Source organism: Cryptotermes secundus, unplaced genomic scaffold (genome assembly GCF_002891405.2).
Source record: "Cryptotermes secundus unplaced genomic scaffold, Csec_1.0 scaffold929, whole genome shotgun sequence".
Classification (NCBI taxonomy): domain Eukaryota; kingdom Metazoa; phylum Arthropoda; class Insecta; order Blattodea; family Kalotermitidae; genus Cryptotermes; species Cryptotermes secundus.
In genome coordinates, this window is record NW_019725015.1 from 598,572 (window position 1) to 617,914 (window position 19,343).

General features: G+C 43.3%; 1 protein-coding gene across 2 annotated transcripts in view; it reads right to left on the minus strand.

Annotated features, from left to right (window-relative positions):
* Positions 1–19,343, minus strand: part of LOC111863257 (protein disabled) — a 38,953-nt gene that overhangs the window by 9,004 nt on the left and 10,606 nt on the right. Inside the window, exons 1-6 of one of the 2 annotated variants that reach the window (XM_023849415.2) lie at positions 14,716–14,839; positions 10,376–10,590; positions 8,686–8,829; positions 7,092–7,232; positions 6,381–7,007; positions 287–5,057 (exon numbers count right to left, since the gene is read on the minus strand). In XM_023849415.2, coding sequence (XP_023705183.1) covers positions 288–5,057; positions 6,381–7,007; positions 7,092–7,232; positions 8,686–8,829; positions 10,376–10,590; positions 14,716–14,752 — 5,934 coding nt within the window. In that variant the 5' untranslated portion in view covers positions 14,753–14,839 and the 3' untranslated portion in view covers position 287. Of the gene's footprint in view, positions 1–286; positions 5,058–6,380; positions 7,008–7,091; positions 7,233–8,685; positions 8,830–10,375; positions 10,591–14,715; positions 14,840–19,343 lie in introns of those variants that run through there. The other variant, XM_023849414.2, reaches the window with a different exon arrangement.

Consider the following 19,343-nt stretch of genomic DNA (forward strand, 5'->3'; position numbering starts at 1 on the left):
GGGACACACAAAGTCCCTCCCAGAGGACTTGTTCCCTGAATTTTTCCGCCCTTAAAAATTCGACGACCTCCGCCGGGTTTGAACCCGTGTACCACGAGTCATGAGGTGGGAACGTTACGTCTAGACTATGGAGGCTGCTATGGAATGATCTTAGTGGGCACTGTGAAGGGTTGAAAACATGCTTTAAAAGTAGTACATCAATATCTAGTACAGACAACATGCAAAACATTTCATAACAGGCCAAGGTTAGGGAATGTCAGAACAAAGCTTGCATATTTAGACTTACCTCATTTCTCTTCTTCAAAGTTGAAGGAATCAAAAGCCTTGGTCCACTTAAAGTGTTCATCTGAATTGTTGTTAGAGTTGGGTTTATCGGGCACACGATTTGAGAGGTCTGCTCCATGACGGGGTAGCGTTGCCACTGCTGCTTCACTGCTGAAGAAGTCATCATCAAATGGATCACTTTCACGTCCAAAAATATTCACTGATTCAGATTTCCTTAGGCTTGATGAAGAATCGACCCGCATCAGATTTGACATACGAACTTTCATAGTTGATGGATGTTTTTCATTCTTGTTACTTTCCTCACTGTTCCACATGGCAGCCAACACCCTCCTGTCCACACGTCGGCACTCTGTAGAACTTTTACTTGATGGCACAAATTCACTACAACTATCAAACATGTTATTTTCAAAGTCTGCGAACTTATGTTCATTCTCTGCTGGAAGGAACACATCATCATTTGATTTACTATTTCTTTGGTCTACTTCATTTTCATACATAGATTCTTCTGCTAAACTCTCCACCCTGCCACTACTCCTAACGTCCTCAAAAGGAGACTTTGGATAATCACTAATGTCACTAGAAATGCTGGACATAAGTCTTGTGTTTGACATTCGAGTGTCTGTTGGTGTAAAATCATCTTCAAATGGAGACTGCCGATGACTAGATCCCCTTGATGTTCTTGTTTTTCCCATGTCATCTTCATGACTGTCATGGGGACTGCTAGGAACAACTTCAGCTGGTCGTGTTTCAGACTCGGAATGCTGACTGTCCTTTCGTTTTGAGAGTGCATTTGTAGGCGTACATGGTTTTATACTGGTGTTTGTAGTGAGAGGAGATTTCTTCTTTGCACCGTCTGATGCATCAGATTCAACACCTTGACTTTTACTTTCAATACTAAAATCAAATGACTGCATTGAAAAATCATCGTCAAAAGGTGACTTTTGGTTGTAGCTGCGCTGTTCATGAGCTTTCTTGTATCGGCGTCTGGTCTGAAGTGTTTGTGCCCGTTGCTCATAGTTATCCATTCTGCGTGCCCTTCCATCCTGGTGGATCCAGTACTCGTACTCCTGGTCAGAATTGAAGTAGCTCTCTCTGCTCCTAGGTCGTCCACTGCACTTCTCACGGTATCTTCTATCTGTGAAACTGTAATTTCCCATTTTGTCTCCTTCCATTCGAACAGTTGTGGGGAGCGAGTGTTGTTGCTGCTGTTTCTCCATCATCCTGGTCTTGTAGTCCCCTGGAGAGCTCTTCTCTGAGCTTCTTCTTACTTCTGAAGCACTGCTGGGTCGCTTGGGCCAGTTCCACTTTCTGCTCTGATATCGAGGTGATTCATCTTCCCCTTGCTCACTGAACTCATCCTCCCAAGGTGATTCACGTGACCTGTCCCTATAGTAACGATGGGGTCCGTCCTGTTTCCGCCTTGTGGCCTGGTCATGCCATATATACTCCCCCTCCCCAGTTGGACACTTCCTACTCCACATGTATCCCTTGCTCTCCATCTCTGGCTCCCACCGTCTCCTGTACTCCTCTTCTCTCATCCGTCGTTCACTCACCTCTCGTTGGGAGAACCTGTCATCTTCATCCCAAGATGCAGATTCCCAACTGCTGCGTCTATCACCGTCTCTCCATGGTGACGGCCTGCGTTTCCTGCCCTCTTCATAGTCGACACCATTCAGATCCCTGGAACCAAGCCTTCGTCTCCTTTCGTCATCCCAGGAAGACCCTCTGTGTTTGGGCCTCGTCTTCCAGGAGACCTCATACTCTTCTTCTTCTTCCTCTTCCTCCTCCTCATCCATGGAACGCTCCTGCCAATGCTTGCTACCTCCTGCATTCCAGTGTTCCTCTTCTTCCTCTCTTCCTTCACATTCCCATGGAGAAATATCTCTTGATGATCTCTGTCCCCTCTTCCATGGAGACACTCTCCTCCTTCGACCCCTCCTCTCTTCCCGGTATCCTCTATCCTTCACTGGTGGCACCTCCTCATAAAATGATTCCCCATCACTCCAACCATTTTCTCTCCATGGTCGTTCATTCCACACTCCATCTTCGCCTCTCCTATCATCCCACCCTTCTTCAGACTCTTCATCCTCTCGCCATGGAGCAGATCTTCGTGCCCTTCTTCTCCTGCCACCTCCCCTGCCCTCCTGCCATGCCATTGGCGGAATCTTGTTGAACTCCTTTCCATCTGATGACCAGGGTGAAACTCCCCCCTCACTCTGCCCTTCTGATGCTGGCTTCTCTGTTGCAAAGTGGCTGCCATCAAACTTTGCCCAACTTTCCCCTGCAGATGGTGCCTCTTCTTCCTTTTGTTTAGACTCTACTGGAGAATTGTGAACAGCATCTTCCTTCTCAGAAGGGGAAGAACCATTGACAGCTTCTTCTAAAGGCTCTGGTGCAATGTCTTTAGTCCCTGTTGGAGAAGTGATCTTGTCTTCTGCAGCCTCTTCATTGTCTGCCTCCAAGGCACTGACATCCTCCTCCAGGATGGTGGTTTCTATGATCGACTGGGGCTCTCGTACTGTGGCAGTTTCCACCGTAGGAGACTCTGTGCTGTCACTTTGCTGCCTTGACAGTGTGAGCAGATCATAGTCATCATCCATTCTTGTAACATCTGTGTCCTCTTTCTCACTTGAACTGTCGACATCCTCCTTCTCAGGGGCAATTTCTTGAAGGGATATTTCTCTTAGGGCCGCATATCTGTCTTCTGTCTGTTGTTTTGGAGTGGATTCATGCACTCTCGTTTCAGCAGCAGGGTGAATGGATGTTTTCTTCTCATCGCCACATGCAACAACAGGAGCAGAGATCATGCCAGTTGTGGCAACAGAAATATTAGACATGGCTGTGGTGGTGGCGGTGGTGGTTGTGGTCACAGTGGCTGTAGTGGTTGTCTTCTCAGTCTCTTTGCTTGTTTCTTCCACCATTAATTCCCTGAATACTGCATACTTGTCAAATGGAGTCTCCTGGAACACATCCTCTGCTGTTTCCGTTGTCTCAGACTCAGCTTTGAATGTAGGTTCCTCATCAAGTGACTCTCTCAGTGTGGCATACTTATCCCTCTTGATTGTTTCACCCTCTGCTTGATCATCTAGGAAGTTGTCGGAGAGTTGTGAAAGACATTTTGTGAGGTCCTGAAGTGTCATGTTGGACAGGTGCCCAGGTGAGACCCCAAGTGTGGCTGCAAGATCTGCCAGTCCAGTTTTTGTCAGTTGACTAAGTGTAATATCAAGGGACTTGGTTTGCTGAAGTTTGGACGGCTGCTCATCTGCCAGAGTTGTGGTAGCAGTGGTTGTGGACTGTAGCAAAGAAGCAATCGTGGTGGCTGCAAGAGGACGGGGTTTGGCGGCCTGGCCATTCTTCCTTAGATCTGAGGCAGGACTCTTCTTCTGTGGGGGAGGCAGCAAAGGGAATGGAGGCTGGTTGTCATTTTCAAATTTGGCAACTGGAAGTTGCCTTTGAGGTCTGTCTGGAATTGTTCCAAAATTGGAGCCCCCAAACTTTTGTCTCCTTGCAGGAACAGGAATTGGAGGACTTTTCAGATCATCTTCATCCTGCAGTGTGGGTGATGAGGTTTCATCTATGTAGTCATAATGGGGCTGCTCATCAGTGTGGGGAGGTCGAGGTGGGGGTTTGATGACTGTGCTAGCCTGCTGTCTTTTAGGTGGGAGTGGTGGCGGCTTGATGGCTGTGATGTTGGCTGCAGGTCGGGGTGGAGGTTCTGGAGCAATTTCTGCAAGCTCTGCACTGGAGCCAGATAGCCGTGAGGCACTGTCTCCATCTCCAACATCTGGGAAACAAGCTACAACAGGAGGCGACGGTGTTATGGCACCACGGTTACGAAAGGTTATGCCCTGGCCAGATGGTGATCGTCTATCAGATCTTGGGGGTGTAGGAGGTGTGGGAGGAGTGTTACTGGTATGGAGGGGATTGGGAATGCTGCTACACACATCCACTGTCATCTGCCTTGCCATGCGGTTGTTGGAGCGCTGTATTGACTTCGGGCTGGGCAGTTTCACCATAGTTGCCTGCTTGTGGAAACGATGAGTCTTGCTTCTTCCCTTTGTTAGAGATCCTGTGTGGATTGAAGCAGAATGTGTCGTAGTAGGAGTAAAGACTTCATTGGACACAGACTCTGGTGGCAGTGAGACACGCAGTGGTCCATGGAAAGCAGCTGGAGAGGGCACAGATGTGTCGGATTGAGGCAGTGGAGAACTTCTCTTTACATCTGTACTGGTGTCAGTTAGGTCAGACTTCCGACCTTTGCCAAACATCGTGAAATCTGCAAACCCTGTGTCAAAGGGATCCTGACTTCCTGCTAGAGGTGGAAACTCACAGATCTGACTGAAGTCATCTTCTGTGAAAGGATCAGTTTTATAGAATGGATCAGTTTCTGCAAATGGATCCACGTCTAGGGGAGTCCCTTTTGTGGTGGTGATGGTGGTGGTAGTGGTGGTTAGAGGGCTAGAATTGTTAGTATCCACAGCGTCTGTAGCGGACAACACAACTTCCCCAGTGGACACTACACCGTCACTTGCATTCACACTGCTGCTACCTGTTTCAAAGGTGGCCTGGAACAAGGGGGCAGTCGCTTCGCTTGCTGGTGCCTCTGTTACCAGGTCCTTGAGAACTTTCTTTGGTGGATTTTTAAGCTCTTGGAAGAAGTCTTTCCTGTCCACGTATGGCTTGCTGCGCCCAGTTCCCAGTGGATCAAGCTCAGTGAAGACATCAAACTGGGTGCTCCCACTCGGATGTGTTGGTGGACTCTCGCTTGAATCCTGCAAAGTAACACACAGTCATTAACTGCCACGTTTCCAAGACTTCATTCCATGTACGAGGGTTAGTACTCGATTCCACACAAATAAAAAAAAACATAGTGCATGTTTTTCTTGAAGCATTTTTATCTGTGTAGAATTAGCAATTATTCTTCCAGTTACTTGCATAAGAAAGAATTGAAAGGGAATTATATGTCCCAACACTCATATTATAATTAGAAATGTATCATGCCTCTTGGGAGCCAGGATAATTCAGTCGGTTTAATGACCAGGCTATGGGCTGGATGACCAAGGAACTGGGTTTGGTTCCTGGCAGGAACAAGACATTTTTTTCTTCTCCATAATGTCCAGACTAGTTCTGGGGTCCAGCCAGCTTTCCATACAATGGGTATGGGGGTAAAGTGGCTGGGTGGTGGAGCTGACTACTCACCTCCTTCATGGCATGCTGCTTAATTAATTAAGTGTGGATATAACTTCACCTTTGTCATACCTCTTACATTAAGACTGGATAACTGTATCCTTTGGGGGTAGCATTAAGACTTTTCTTTGCACAGTGCCTATGTGCTGTCAAGGTATATGCAATGTATATGCAATACATGGTAGTGTGATCACAGGGGCTAGTACAGTGCTTTCAGTGGCAAACACTTTGCTGGTATTTTCTGATGTAAAAAGGTACACTTATGTCTGTGTTTAAGCAACATGACATGAAAACGTGGAGTGGAGGCAGTTCATGATGGTGAGTGAAGAGCTTCACATTCCATTCTGTTATAAGGAAAGGTCCTCTGGTACCTACCAAGCAGGATGCTGGAGAGGGGGATGAAGGTGCTCTGGACGCTGTTGCAGTTGAGAAGAGAAACATCTCTGAATCTATTGGGAAACAAACCCTGGTTTTTGGCCTGCAGCCTGGTCACTATACTGACTGAGCTGTCCTAGCTCCACATACTTTCTTATAAAAGAGTAAGTAAGTTTTATAATAAGGCTGGCAAAATGAGAGAAAGCAAGGACCCATGCCAAGAGAACTGTGTGAGTACAACCTTTGTTTTCATGTGGAAGTTTGAATCAGAATCAGTTTTGTGCTTCTGTCTCGGTGGCTTCTGCTTTCTTATCCACTGGTTGGTACTTGAGGAATTCCTAGTTTGAATCTGAGCCTGAAGTCTAGCTGTTCTAAGAATTTTCTTTGAGACTTTCCTCAGCCTCTATGGTATTCTGCAATTTACTGTGACCACATTCTCTGCACATTCCTTTTGAATTATCATTCACAACCATTGCGCAGTTCAGCTGTTTGTAACAAAGCATTTGCTATATAGGTAGAGGAGTGTGGTGTACCTGGTCAGTTTTTGGTGAGATGGCTGACACAGCACTTGTAGTGGTCACTGTGGTTGTTGTAGCAGCTGACATTGGTGGAGTGATTAATTCACCTTCATCAAATAGGGATTCTGTCTCTTGGTCAAACCAGTGCTTCTCTTGCTGTGTGGTTGGTGCTGCTGTTGGCTGAGTAGGGGCTGCAGGTGGTGGCTTGAAAGTTTCTGAACTGTAACGTTCCGCACGGACTGCATTGCGTCGTTGTGGATGCCTTGCTGGTGGAGGTACATTGAATGGATCTGAGGAATAGGAAGTGTCTTTTGCAGAGGGTGGAGGGGGAAGAATTGCTACAGGTTTAAACTTGGCAATTTTAGAAGGTGGAATCATGGTATCTGGGGTGAAAGAATCACCAAATGGATCACTTCCAAATGTAACATCTTTGGCTGATGAAGGTCCAAATGGATCTGATGGTGTTATCCTCTGCATCTGATGCAGTCCCTGTTGGATGCTGGTAAGCTCGAACTCCAGGTCAAGTAGATCAGCTATCACCTCAGACGTCCGATGAGCTGGCCTTCCCGATGACCCCACAGAACCGTTCTCCTTGACAGAGTCTTCCTGGATAGTCCTCATCTTGCCCCCAGTCTGGTCATTCTAAAACACATACAGCAGTAGCATGTCACAACTGCAAGGCTGCTCTGGCCAGACTAAGCTCATGAGCTGCTTTGCTAGACTTACCTTGGAATTTGGTCCCGACTCCAAGAAGAGGCTTCCCCCCAGCTTGATTTGGTGTTGCTCTATATGCTGCTTTGCCATCTCTATTTCTTTTTTCTTCAGTTCAAAGACTACTTGGAACAAGTCTCGCATTGCTATCACAACCTGCCAACCAAAACCAGTGTCATATTGGATGGTTTCCAAAAGTAAAATAAAGTTTTCAAGGTACTGTGTTCCCACTAGTAACTTTTGACAGTTGGTAGTAGGGTCATGTCATTGGAGATTGGTATACTTCACAAATTTTAAATCTCCCTTTACACAGGACAATCAGAAGTACCCACTCTTCACCCAGGATGTGGTTGCTTTCCTTGTCAGTATAAGGGAGGAAACAGAAAAGTTACAAACATTACCCCCCCCCCCTTGAAGTTTTTTTTTTTTGGGGGGGGTAGTGGAGTTTAATGTTAAATTGAGGAAAACCTTAAATGGTGGAAATTTAACACCTTGGATCAGTGAAATTGAACATTAAATGAGGGAGGACCTTGAAGTGAGGAACATCCAATGGGGGTTCCCCTGTTTACTATATGATAAATCTTTTGAATTAATTATGTGGAAAATGGAAAAATAAGTAACTGCATGAAATATATTTACTTTCTGGTTTGGTGATGATAAACTATAGCTGTGCGATATTCTTTATGATCAGAAGTTAGAAATGTGTGTAGGTTTTACTTATTCTGGGTGAAAGGTATTGCCATAGTGTGTACTCATACATTAATGATCTTGTGACATGACCTTAATTATAGTAAGACTACAGAAAGAAGTCCCATGGATAGTTCATTCTGCCTGTTATATTCTCTTCCCCCCCCCCAGTGGGCATGTGTCAACCAGAACGCTTCATAGCAAAGGTTGTCACTGCCAACATCTGTGTGAACAAAATGACTTAGACACCCAGAGGGAAATACATCGAAGTACTTTTGTGAGGGAGGTGCAACAAGGTATAGCAGATGTGGAAGGATACACTGGTCTTCTCTGCATGGGCATATAGTTCATTTTCTTATTGATAAGTGGGTGTATGCCTCCATGTTCTTAATATGCTGCAGGGGGCTGGGCAAAGGGAAGCAGGAATTTGGAGGAACCTACCTCATGCATCTTTGGGGTGGAAGGGTCCTTTCCAATTCGTTATTCACTACTCATCTTAACATCCAAAACTACAGTCAGCACTACTGATAGCATCGTCACATAAACGACAAATAAATATAGAAAGAAAGAAAAAAAGAAAGTCATTCTGTTCCTTAATTAATATCAAGTTGTTATATATTGTTTGTGGCTTAATTTTTGAGCCTGAAAAGTTTGTACACATTTTTCATTCCTGATTCTGGCCAAATTCATCATAGAAAAAATTCCTGGTGAAATTTATTCATGGAATTCAGAATGTTTCTAAGGTATATTAAACTTCTGAGATGCGACGCCGTGTAGTCTGGTAGGTGTTAATCGACGTTTTTTGGAGGAATGTGGTACCTCCAAAATACATAAACAGATATGAACCACACTGTGCAGTTTCATGTCCCGTAAGACAGAAGTTACCACCATGAGAAACTCAAATGTCACATTTTTAACTTACTTGGCTTGCTGCTTTGTCTGTCTTGATTCCAAAGAACCTGTGGCCTGTATCTGGTGACCCAAAGATGTAACCAAAAGCTCTGGAGTCCGACATGTCTTGGGCAATGAAGGATATCTTGTGAACTGGGTGATGATACAGGCAGTCCTGCAGAGATTGAAGGAGAGCTTATGATTCACTCACCATCTCGATCCAAATGACATTACTGAAATATGTTTTGCAACATCTGTAGTATTTTAATAGACCACAACACATCAAAGGCAGTAACAGTGCATGTTTGTGTAATGTCTACCTCTTTAATCTATTGTGTCTGTACCAAAATCATCCATATAGTTGCTGTAATAGTTACTGCTGCTGCTTCATATGGTCTGCTGGCTTTTCCATAAAATTCTACATTACATTTCCTTAATTTCGCTTCTTCCCCCTCCACCTCACTTTAAAATAAGATCGCTATGTTTTTCAGTTCTTCTCTAATTTTCTTTAACACTGTGTAACTTTGGCTTTCAGAGTTTCATTTTCATTTCATTCAACAATGGCACTAGAGCCCTTTGTTGAGCCCTGGCCTCGTCAGTGTCGTAATCTTTTTTACACAGATGGTAGGTCTCCTTGGATGAGTGATCAGCCCATCACAAGGCCACTACCTACACACAGGATAACACAAACACAGTATAAGTGCACACACACAGACATTCATGCCTTTAGTGGGATTGAAACCCACGATCCTAGCATACAAGTGAAGACAGTTCATGCCTCAACCTGCAAGGCCACCGTAATCAGTGGCTTTCGGAGTTTAGCAGCATTAAAATCCCAAATGCTGAAGTTACACATTAATTATACACAGGCTGCAAAAGCCTTTGTAAAACTGTTACAACCACTGAGTAGCATACAAATTTGTCATACATGTACCAAAGAGGACTATCACTGAAGGTTTTAAATGAGCTTCTGTTTATTTTTTAATTAAATTAATTTTATAATTTCTGGAAATTATTACTTATTTTTCATATTCTGATTGGTTTAGGAACTGTCACAAAATGTGATGCTGTTGCTAGTTTCTGATTTCTTGTAACTGTTTGTGTGTACATGCAGTTCCTGGTTCATACAGGTCATGGTCATGCACTGTGTTTCATGTTAACTGCAAGCAGGTCAAGAGCTATGCACTGCTCCCAGGCAGACTCAAAATCCCCCCCTTAATGTGTTTAAACAATAATTACAATTGGATGGCCTTGCATCATGTCCCACACAAGAAAATCAGATTATTTTGCTTTTTCATGTTGCACTGATACAATTTCCATGCATATCTTTTAATACTGTTATTATAATATGCATTCTTAAGGAATTGAATGTCATCTGATTTGGGTTAGGGAAAGAATGAACACAGATTCTACTCCACCTATCTGCCTAGCAGCTACCTTCCAACTATGTGCTTTCTCCCATTTCCAGTTATTTTAATTTGGCTCTTTCCATCCATCTGCTGGCTCTCTCTGTCTCTTTTCACTCTCAGTTTGTTACTATTGTTGATTAAGCAGAGATAATTTAGGTAGGGTGGAAAGCAGGCAAGTGATTTGTACCCCCACCACTAGTGTTCATTCTTTGCCTGACCTGATTATAGAAAGCTATACAATGTTTGCATGTCTTGAGAATACTCATGCATAATGTCACTGAGTTCTGGGCCCAAAACATTTTAAATACTTACCCCTGTTTTTTCGTCCCTGAGTCGAAGACCATCAATGGCAATATTGATGGTTATTCTCTGTTTGTGCTCACCAGCTGCTCGTATTGCCATCTTTAGATCTGCAAGTGCCTCCTGACACATTCTGTCTCCTCGAGCCTCTCTTACTTCCAGAATTCCAATTAGCTTTGCCTTGAAGCTTACCCCTTCTCCCAAGAAACGTGAAGGCTCATTCTTATCTGCAAGATAGGGTGATAAAAATAGTGTCATAACTAGTGTATCTGTATTCTATTAGTTTATGTTCTTAGGATGATTAAACTGGGAAGTTTGTGATGGGTGGAAAGTTATGAGTGAACAGGGCAAACAAGAAATACACTCGCAATTAAGAAGGGAACACACATCACAAGATGCGGTTTACACAGAAAATAAGAAAAACGACCCCGTAGTGAACGAACCACATGCAAGTTTTAATTAAGACAAATAAGATGAATTATCTTAACAAGTTTTAGCGAGTGTAAATTTATCATGCTTGACAAATACGGACTTTTTAAATACTTTTTAAATGGTGTTGTGAAAATATATGAGGGCAGGCAATGGAATAGATTGACATAATTGGGACACCTGATGATGGCACTATGTTGCCGAAACATGTTGTGAAGTGACAGGTGAAATTGAGTGCACTACAAGACGGCCAGTGTATACATATAATGGAAGAAATACACATAAAAACTGTCTTTGAAAACCTCAAGGGAAGAGAAAGATAATCTTATTGAACACTGCAGGTGAATGGATACCATTCCTTCTACATCGGGAGGTTTTTGGTTTCATTCTTGATCCAGAGGTTTGGTACTCTGAGCTGAGTTTTTCCATGATTTTCCTCAGCCCCTGCAGGTGAATGCTGGGTATAAAAATGAGCTCTAACGATCTCCTTCCACAGCCTTACAAATTCATTAACTCAGTATCATATTATCTCATTCTGTTTACTCAAATTTATACACAAGTTAATTCAAAGAAATCAAATAACTGCCTCAACTCTATAAACCTGCCTTTGTTGAGGGATCAGTGAACCCACTTGTACGCTCATCCATAATGACTGAAAAAAATGAAAAATGACAAATGGTAAAATAAGATCTGAAAGTTTGTGATGATGGTATATTAGAAACAGGACGATAGATAATGTCCAAAATTCATTAATTGTATTAAATGGAAAAATATTAGAATTTATTCATTTATACATTAATCTCTTGCTCTTCTTTTATGTCTCTATAGATGTCAAACAGCTGTTTATTATGAGACATTATGTGCCTTATAGCAGGCAGCACACATGGCTACCACTGTGCTTTAGAAGGTGCGACCAAGATGCATACAAAAGTGGGGGGTGGAGCCTCTGAATGGACAGGATAACATATTACAGATTACCAACCAATTCTAGAATATAATGTGGTTCTACAGGATTGTGACAATGGTTTATTAATATGTCTGGGATAAGAAGAAGCTTCCTTTCTTTTTTGTTGAAGACACGAGACGGAAAAGCTACGCATCTTCTTGAATCAGACAATGGACAATATCCTCACAGCAGAATAAATCTTAACACTACGGGAGCTGTGACCCAGCTATAGAAAACATTCCACATAAGAATTTAGGTGATTAAATCTCTTATTAAACAAAGTCATTATTATACATTCATATACAGCTCTGGACTTTGCCCACAGAATATATTTATGGACTTTTCATGATTCTCAGAATAAACAGCAATTATTTGGCTAAACAGTACTAACCACTTATGTATGTAATATAGACGCAGTGTTCTGTATGAGGTAGGAAGTGAATTTTGAATATTATTTAGATTAATGTCAGGCTCCCGAGGTTGTAATTTTCATGTGGAGATTTATTTACATCTTATTCCATTTCATTTCTGTGCCCTGGACACTGTCATAGTGCTAAGAAATTTATTTTTAAACCCTTGAAGAAAGATATTTGAGAGGTCTCAGTGCAGATGGAAAGTTAATGCTGAGATGGATGTAAAGAAATTGGTTGTAAAGATCTGAAATGCATTGAACTGACTCAGGATGCAGTTCATTGGTGTGCTTTCATCTAATACAAATAATAATATAACTTTCCTGCTTCTTACCGCATATCTAGTGCAGAATGCCAAACAATATTGAAAAATTTACTCTGTACTCTTGCCAGTATGCACAGTAGCCACAGCTGTTAAAGCAAGTATCATAATCATCATCATCATCACCATCATCATCATTGTTGCTGTTGTTGTTGTTGTCACATGAGTAAACTTTAGTTTATTTTCAGTGCTATTCTTTCTTAAAGTCTTAGCTGCTATATACTGTGATGCAGACAAGAAAAGCAATCATATCCCAGGCAAAGAACAGGTTCATCTTCTAGTGATGAGTATTTTGGTACCAAAACAAGGAATATCATGGCCAGTAGACTACCCATCAGCTTCTCAAGGAAGAGACCCAGGCCCATGATTGGATGGTTGGTTAGCTAATTGAGAGAAGGGTTTGATTATATTCAGCATTAATTAGTCCACCAGTACTGTCCAACCCCATTCTTACTCCTCCCATAATACTAAGCCCCGCACTTTCCCTAAAGATGATAAATGCAGCATGCGTTGAAACATCTGAACACTTTCAAAATACCACACGGCTTAACCTTCAAAGCCAAAGTTATGCGTTATTTTATAAACATTGAAGCTTTGATGAAGGGCCAGTGATTGGCTCACGATAGTCCAGGAGTAGACTTTTTTGATTTTGGTAATTAACATCTGAGTTTGCAAACAAAACATTGTGTTATATAGCTAAATAGGTACCATATTGTGGTCTTCTGGGTATGAAACCATGCTGAGCATTTGGTACCCACCTATCAGGTACAACACAGTAACCACAGTGGTCCAGAAAACCACAGCATGAGTGTTCTGTCATGAAGACCTCACATCTTACAAACATGTATCAACAGTTGAAGTCAGGCACTGCACTGTGGAGCTGAGTGCATGCTATGCAGCTGTCAAAATGACAGACTGTTGCCATATAACCCCCCCGTGCTTATGGTACATAACCGTTTTCTCTACACGCTGTGTTCGAAATTTAGCAGACTTCACCACAGAGCTGTGTAGCTTTGTAATTACAGCAGCCTCATTGCCTATGAAACCAAACATTGATTGCATCATATAGCAGCAGAAAGATTCCTGGACTTAGCCTTATCAGCAATGAAGATGATTTGTAGGTCACTTAATGAGGTGCAGAGGTCAGGATGTGGGAATGATCACAAGAGCTTTTCCCCATAATGAATCAGCTACAAGCCAATTCAAGTATTCTAAATAAACACATAGATACCTCATTATATGGGATTCGAGGGTCCCAGGAACTGTCTTGGCTGGAGGAAATTTTAATTTTATGTTTACTTTTTATTTATTGTTCTTTTTGTTAGCATCTGACATTGTGTGATCAGATAGGTACGAATGTTTTGGAGATACCTGCTGCCTCCACCTTCTATGTAGCCTGAAAGGGACACAACAGGTTCCTCCAAAACATTGGTACCTATCTACTGAACTACACGATGCCACATTCCAGCAGGCTGTAATCTTAATACAAATACCTCATTTCTCAGTTTTGATTGCGTGTCTCTGGAATGCAAGGCCAAGTTTGGTACACACAGTTCAGACAAGTGGTAGGCTCATAGACCCAATCCAAATATTGGTCCCCATTGCAGAAAAGTGAATTGAAAGACTAGGAATGAAACCAAGTGACTGACTGTTGGGGAAATACTGATGCTTGTACTTGCAACATAATAAGGTTCAGTAGTATGGATCCTAGATGTCTCACCTGTTCCCTGCAGGTAATGGAGCAGAAACAGACTGGCACTGTGCTGCTTACATGTAAATATTGTGACAATGTGCGAAACTCTGTTTCAAAATTGAGACTTACATTAAAGACTTTCTCATATACAAACAAAGTACGTCAATACTTTGCCTTGAGGTCCATTATGTTTCTTTCATATGTCAATGATGCCTCAACTGATGAGGTTATGTAGTGATGCATGTAAGGATGCTTATGAATTAGGAGACACACAGAAGGAAGTAGATGTGTTTAGTTGGAGATACTGGGGAACATAATGGAAACCATACACAATCAGCTGATTCTCTAGCCAAGATTCAAACCAGGTACTTCCGAAAAGTAAGGTATGAGTGAAATATGCTTGGATGGAGGGGTTGAAGACTGCAAATCTCTTGAGATCAGCTGGCAGAGTATCTCCTACAGTGTGGGGTGCACCTCCAAACACTTGCTGTTAGGTAACATTAACCTATGCATATGCAATTATGTGATGACACAGAGCATGAGTGTACTCACATTTACAGGGACTGGTTTTCTTGCGCAGAGTTTGCATGTCACTCACTAGCACTTGCTACAGTTTGATCATAATCCAGTGGTTTCAATATGGAACAGTTTGTGCTGTAGCACTCCACTGCATACTCTCCCCTCTGCATTGATTTCTGCCTTCAGGAAGGGTTGTATATATTTCATTGATCCACAGCTGTAGCAGGAGGAGGGTTGTGCCATGCCCAGTGGGGTCTGATCAATACTCTCTCTCGCAAGATGGCAGTTGTGTTGGTGTCATACCAGTGTGCATCAGTGTTACTAAAGTCAGGCATTAGGTTGAATAATTTTACAAAGTGCTCAGGCACCATCCTGGTATATACGTTTTTAGGAAGTAAATTCAAGCTGGGGACAGCTAGCACTACACCCCCTGACACCCCACTGTTTTGTCACGGTGACTTGTGAATTTGGGTGAAAATTACATCAGTTATTTGCTTGATTTTTTCCCCTCCTGGAACAGTGGATTTACAGGACATTTTTGTCCCCCCATTGAATAGTGTCTTGCCAAATTGTAAACCCATAAAGTGTATAATGGTAAGTGAACCAGGTAATAAAAAAGCTGTATTTTGAATATCACCATTATGAAATTTTTACTTCTATCAAAAACAGAGTTGTATGATGCTGTATTAACTGCTGAAGTTATGCAGCACTGAATGAACTGTGATTATATTTTATTCTTGTGGTGGAGTGAGTCTTGGTCCCTTATTATTTAGGCCAAAAATGGGGCCCATTCTACCTGAACCATGTGATTCGATGGTTGAATGGGGCATAAGTGTAATGACAATTGTTAGAGGGAACTGAAGTACTCAGAGAAAAGCATACCCCACTGTCATTTCGTCCAGAACGTATCTCACACGGGCTGCTCTGAGATTGAACCCCAAGTCTTCGTGGTGGGAAGCCAGCAACTAACTCCCTCAGCTATGGCACAGCCATACATATTGATTAGAGTGCATATGATAAATCATGAGCTATGTGCCAGCAAGCATTTGTGTTCTGTTTTAAGGTAGTAATGCATTTACTTAGAGGACATAAAGGCAACTGCAAGAAGCATCAAAGGTCAGGATAATACCTCAGATTTTGAGTTGCTAATAATTTTTTTGGGGGGGGGGACAGGGATTTTTGATGTGACACAAATGAAAACAATGAATTCTCACCTGTTGCATGACAGCAACATTCTGACAGGGGATTGTTAGGCATTTATATGATATGAAAGCCTGGTCAGTGCAAATGTCAAGTCTCTTAAAATCCTGAATCGACTGAACGTTTATTTCAAACCTGAAAATGAAAAATGTAAGGATAAAAGGTAAAGCTATCCCTGTACTTGAATAATGAAGCACCACACTATGAGGAAATCAGGTAGTGGAGATACAGCTCCACCATTCTTAACCTTGGCACTGAATAAAGGTGAATGGTCAGCTTCACACCCCTGCTTCATTGCTCCCTGAGAAACAGCTCCCATAATCCACTGGATAAGAGTCTGGGCAGGCCTAGCAGGTCTGGGCACTATGGAGAAGATAAAAATCACTTGCTGCTTTCAGAAATCGAACCCCCAGTTCTTCAGCCATCCAATTCATAGCCCTTTTACATGAGAAACATTTATAGTTATGAAAACTGATACGTCTGAGATGAGACACCATGCAGTCTGATAGAAGTTTACTGACATTTTGCAGGAATGTGTTACCAAGCAAGCAGCAAGTAATTTTGTTGTCAGAATCTCCAGAAATCAAGAAAAATATAGGCCTTATGCAAAACGGAGTTTGTTGATTCAAGTTTCTCTGAATTATATTCGATTTAATCGATTCTTTCTTGAAAATATGCAAGTGGAATGGATGTGTGTGTGGTATATGTATTCCATACTGTGTCCACTTGGACAAAATTTGATTCAACTAACTCTGGTAGCAGAACCACAAGGTTCAGCAATGCTAATACCAAAGTTCAGCACTGGACATGGTTGTTAGGTAGTTCCAGTCATGTCCCTGATCCTCACAGTTTATGTCTCAACGATCGATCTTAATGTTATCAACATATCCTCTTCACGGACTCCCAAGATCACCACTCACCTCCATCTAGTGCCAAGTTAAGAATGTGTGCTATGAGAATTTTATCTGGGGGGGGGTCTGGCAGTAATATTACTTAACAAATTCCATTTGGCCCGTTTCACAATATTTTTACGGATCACCCTAGAGTATTCAAGCGAGCCATTGCTAGGCAACGTGGTGTTTTCTATGCGGTCCGACCTGTACAATTCCTTACCTTTTTTACCTCTGATTTTTTTTATGCTGGGTGGCAGATGCCCGGCGCCCCCGCCCACGTCCCTGCGTGGAGCTTTACTTCCGGCCCTCCATAGTCTTCAATGCGCGGTGCTTTGACAAAACTTTACATCTTTGTCGTCTATTTGTCGACGCTGTCAGTAGTACCTTCGAATGAGTGGATGACAGTATGCACTGAATTGGAAAGACTGTGGAAGGAAGTGGCCGTGGCCTTGTTTAAGGCATTATGCAGACACTTGTGAGGCCTGAGGAGACCCACAAAACACTTCAGTCAGGATATGCGATGCCTCGGGCGAGATTCGAATACAAGCCAGAAGCGGTACCGTTTGAGCCAACTCGCTTGGCAGCTTAGCCTTTCTCTTCGGATTCTAGTTTCGTGGCATCACTTGGTCGGAACATTTTGGTGATAATGTTAGGTCATGCATATGTTAGCCCACACAGGAGGGGGAAATGCGAACGCATTGTTGGATTTGAGTTTCTCACAGCTGTGACTATGGACATGTGATGTCGTGTAGTCCAGTAGAAGTTCTACGTTTCGAAGGAACATAAAACTGTTCCTATGCTTTAGTAAACTACGCATCAGGAATGGGTATGGGGGAGTGGAAGTATAGCTCCACTCATGCTTAGTCTAGGCATTAGATGGGAGTGAGCTGTCAGTTTCACACCCAGGCCGCTTAATCCCCGGATTAAAAGTACCTTTTGGGTACGTGGCTGGATGGGCTCCAGAGCCGGTCTGGGTGCTGTGGAGAGGAGAAAAATCTTTTTCCTCCTGTCGAGAATCGAATTCTGACTCCTCGGTCCTCCATCCCATATGCTAGTCCCTATACCGAGTGACCTATCCGGGCTCTTCAGGGGAAAGTACCGGCACTGGCTTCAGGGTCGAAGAGTACGCGAAACAAACAAGGGTACTTCTTGCTTGGCCTGCTCATCGATTTTGAAGATGGAGGCAGCAGGTTCTTCCGAAACTACGCGGCGTCATACACCCGCGCTCGCTCACTACGGATAAGTGGCGGATTAAGTGCAAAAGGGGGATGCTTTGTGGCCAGAGGCATGACCGGGCATGACTGAGGGAGACGCACGCACAGGCGTGGGTGTTGCGCGATGCGCATTTGTTTCATGGTCGCGCTGATGAGCCGTGTTGCAATCTCTCGTGTAATTTCCGTAAAACGGTGAGGGTGGGCGGATTGCGAGCCGGAGTGTTCTACAGCGGCTTATGGAAGAGCTGGTAGTTACCCACCTCGTCAAGAAATGCCACAACTTTTAACGAACCAGAAGGTTTATATTTATCAAAGATCCACCTTAATGTTATCCTACCTTTCATGTTTAGGTCTTCATGACAGTCTCTTCTGCTCAGATCTTCCGATCTAAATTGTGTTTATTGATGAATTCTATGAAGAAAGGTCCCACTAGCCGCTCAGCTGGCCCGTTTAGTACATACGAGCATCGGCCCAGTTGCGCTAAAAAGCAGGTGAAGTACACGGGGGGCAGTACCGCTGATAAGCAGGTGAAGTACACGAGGGGCAGTAGCGCTGATAAGCAGGTGAAGTACACGAGGGGCAGTAGCGCTGATAAGCATGTGAAGTACACGAGGGCAGTAGCGATGCTGCTTCTTTGATAAATCAGGAAAGTGTTTATAATGTCGTTCCTGTAAACAGTAGAACTTTTCTCTTTTTCTTCTTTATTTCACGGTACAGGCAGTCAAGCCTGTTACGACTCATTCCGTCTTCTCCAAGGTCTCTTAGTCTCAGCGACCTTTAGGCTTGTACTGCAGAATGTGCTTCGTCTTCAGTCCGTCAGCCATTCTCTCCAGCTTAGTCTGTTTAAATCAAAACTACGCAGTTTCCCCGTGCCGCGCGAATTCCGCGTTCACATTTCGGATTGAAGCGCCGTAGCTGTGTCCTTTGTGCAGCACACCTTAAGTCCTGATTGAGTGGTTGACTCTTCTGATTCGAATTCTGGAGGTTTCGGGTTTGATTCTCGGCACACATGCCGGGTTTCGTGATTTTACTCAATCCGTATAGGCACGCGGTAGCGTAGTTGGTTGAGGCACTATGCTACAAGTCGGAAGGTCGCTGGTTCCATTCCCGATGAGGTTATTGGATTTATTAATTGACTTAATCCTTCCAGCCGCACTATGGCCCTGGGGTCGACTCAGCCTCTAACATAAACGAGTACCAGGAGTATTCCTGGGGGGTAAAGGGCGGCCGGCGCGCAAGGCTGACAACCTCACCGCCATCTGTGAGCCGATTCTCTAGAAAATGTGGGAGCTTCGACGCCTCACAACCCTATGGGCCTCCACGGCCTGTTACAGGGATAGCTTTACCTTACCTT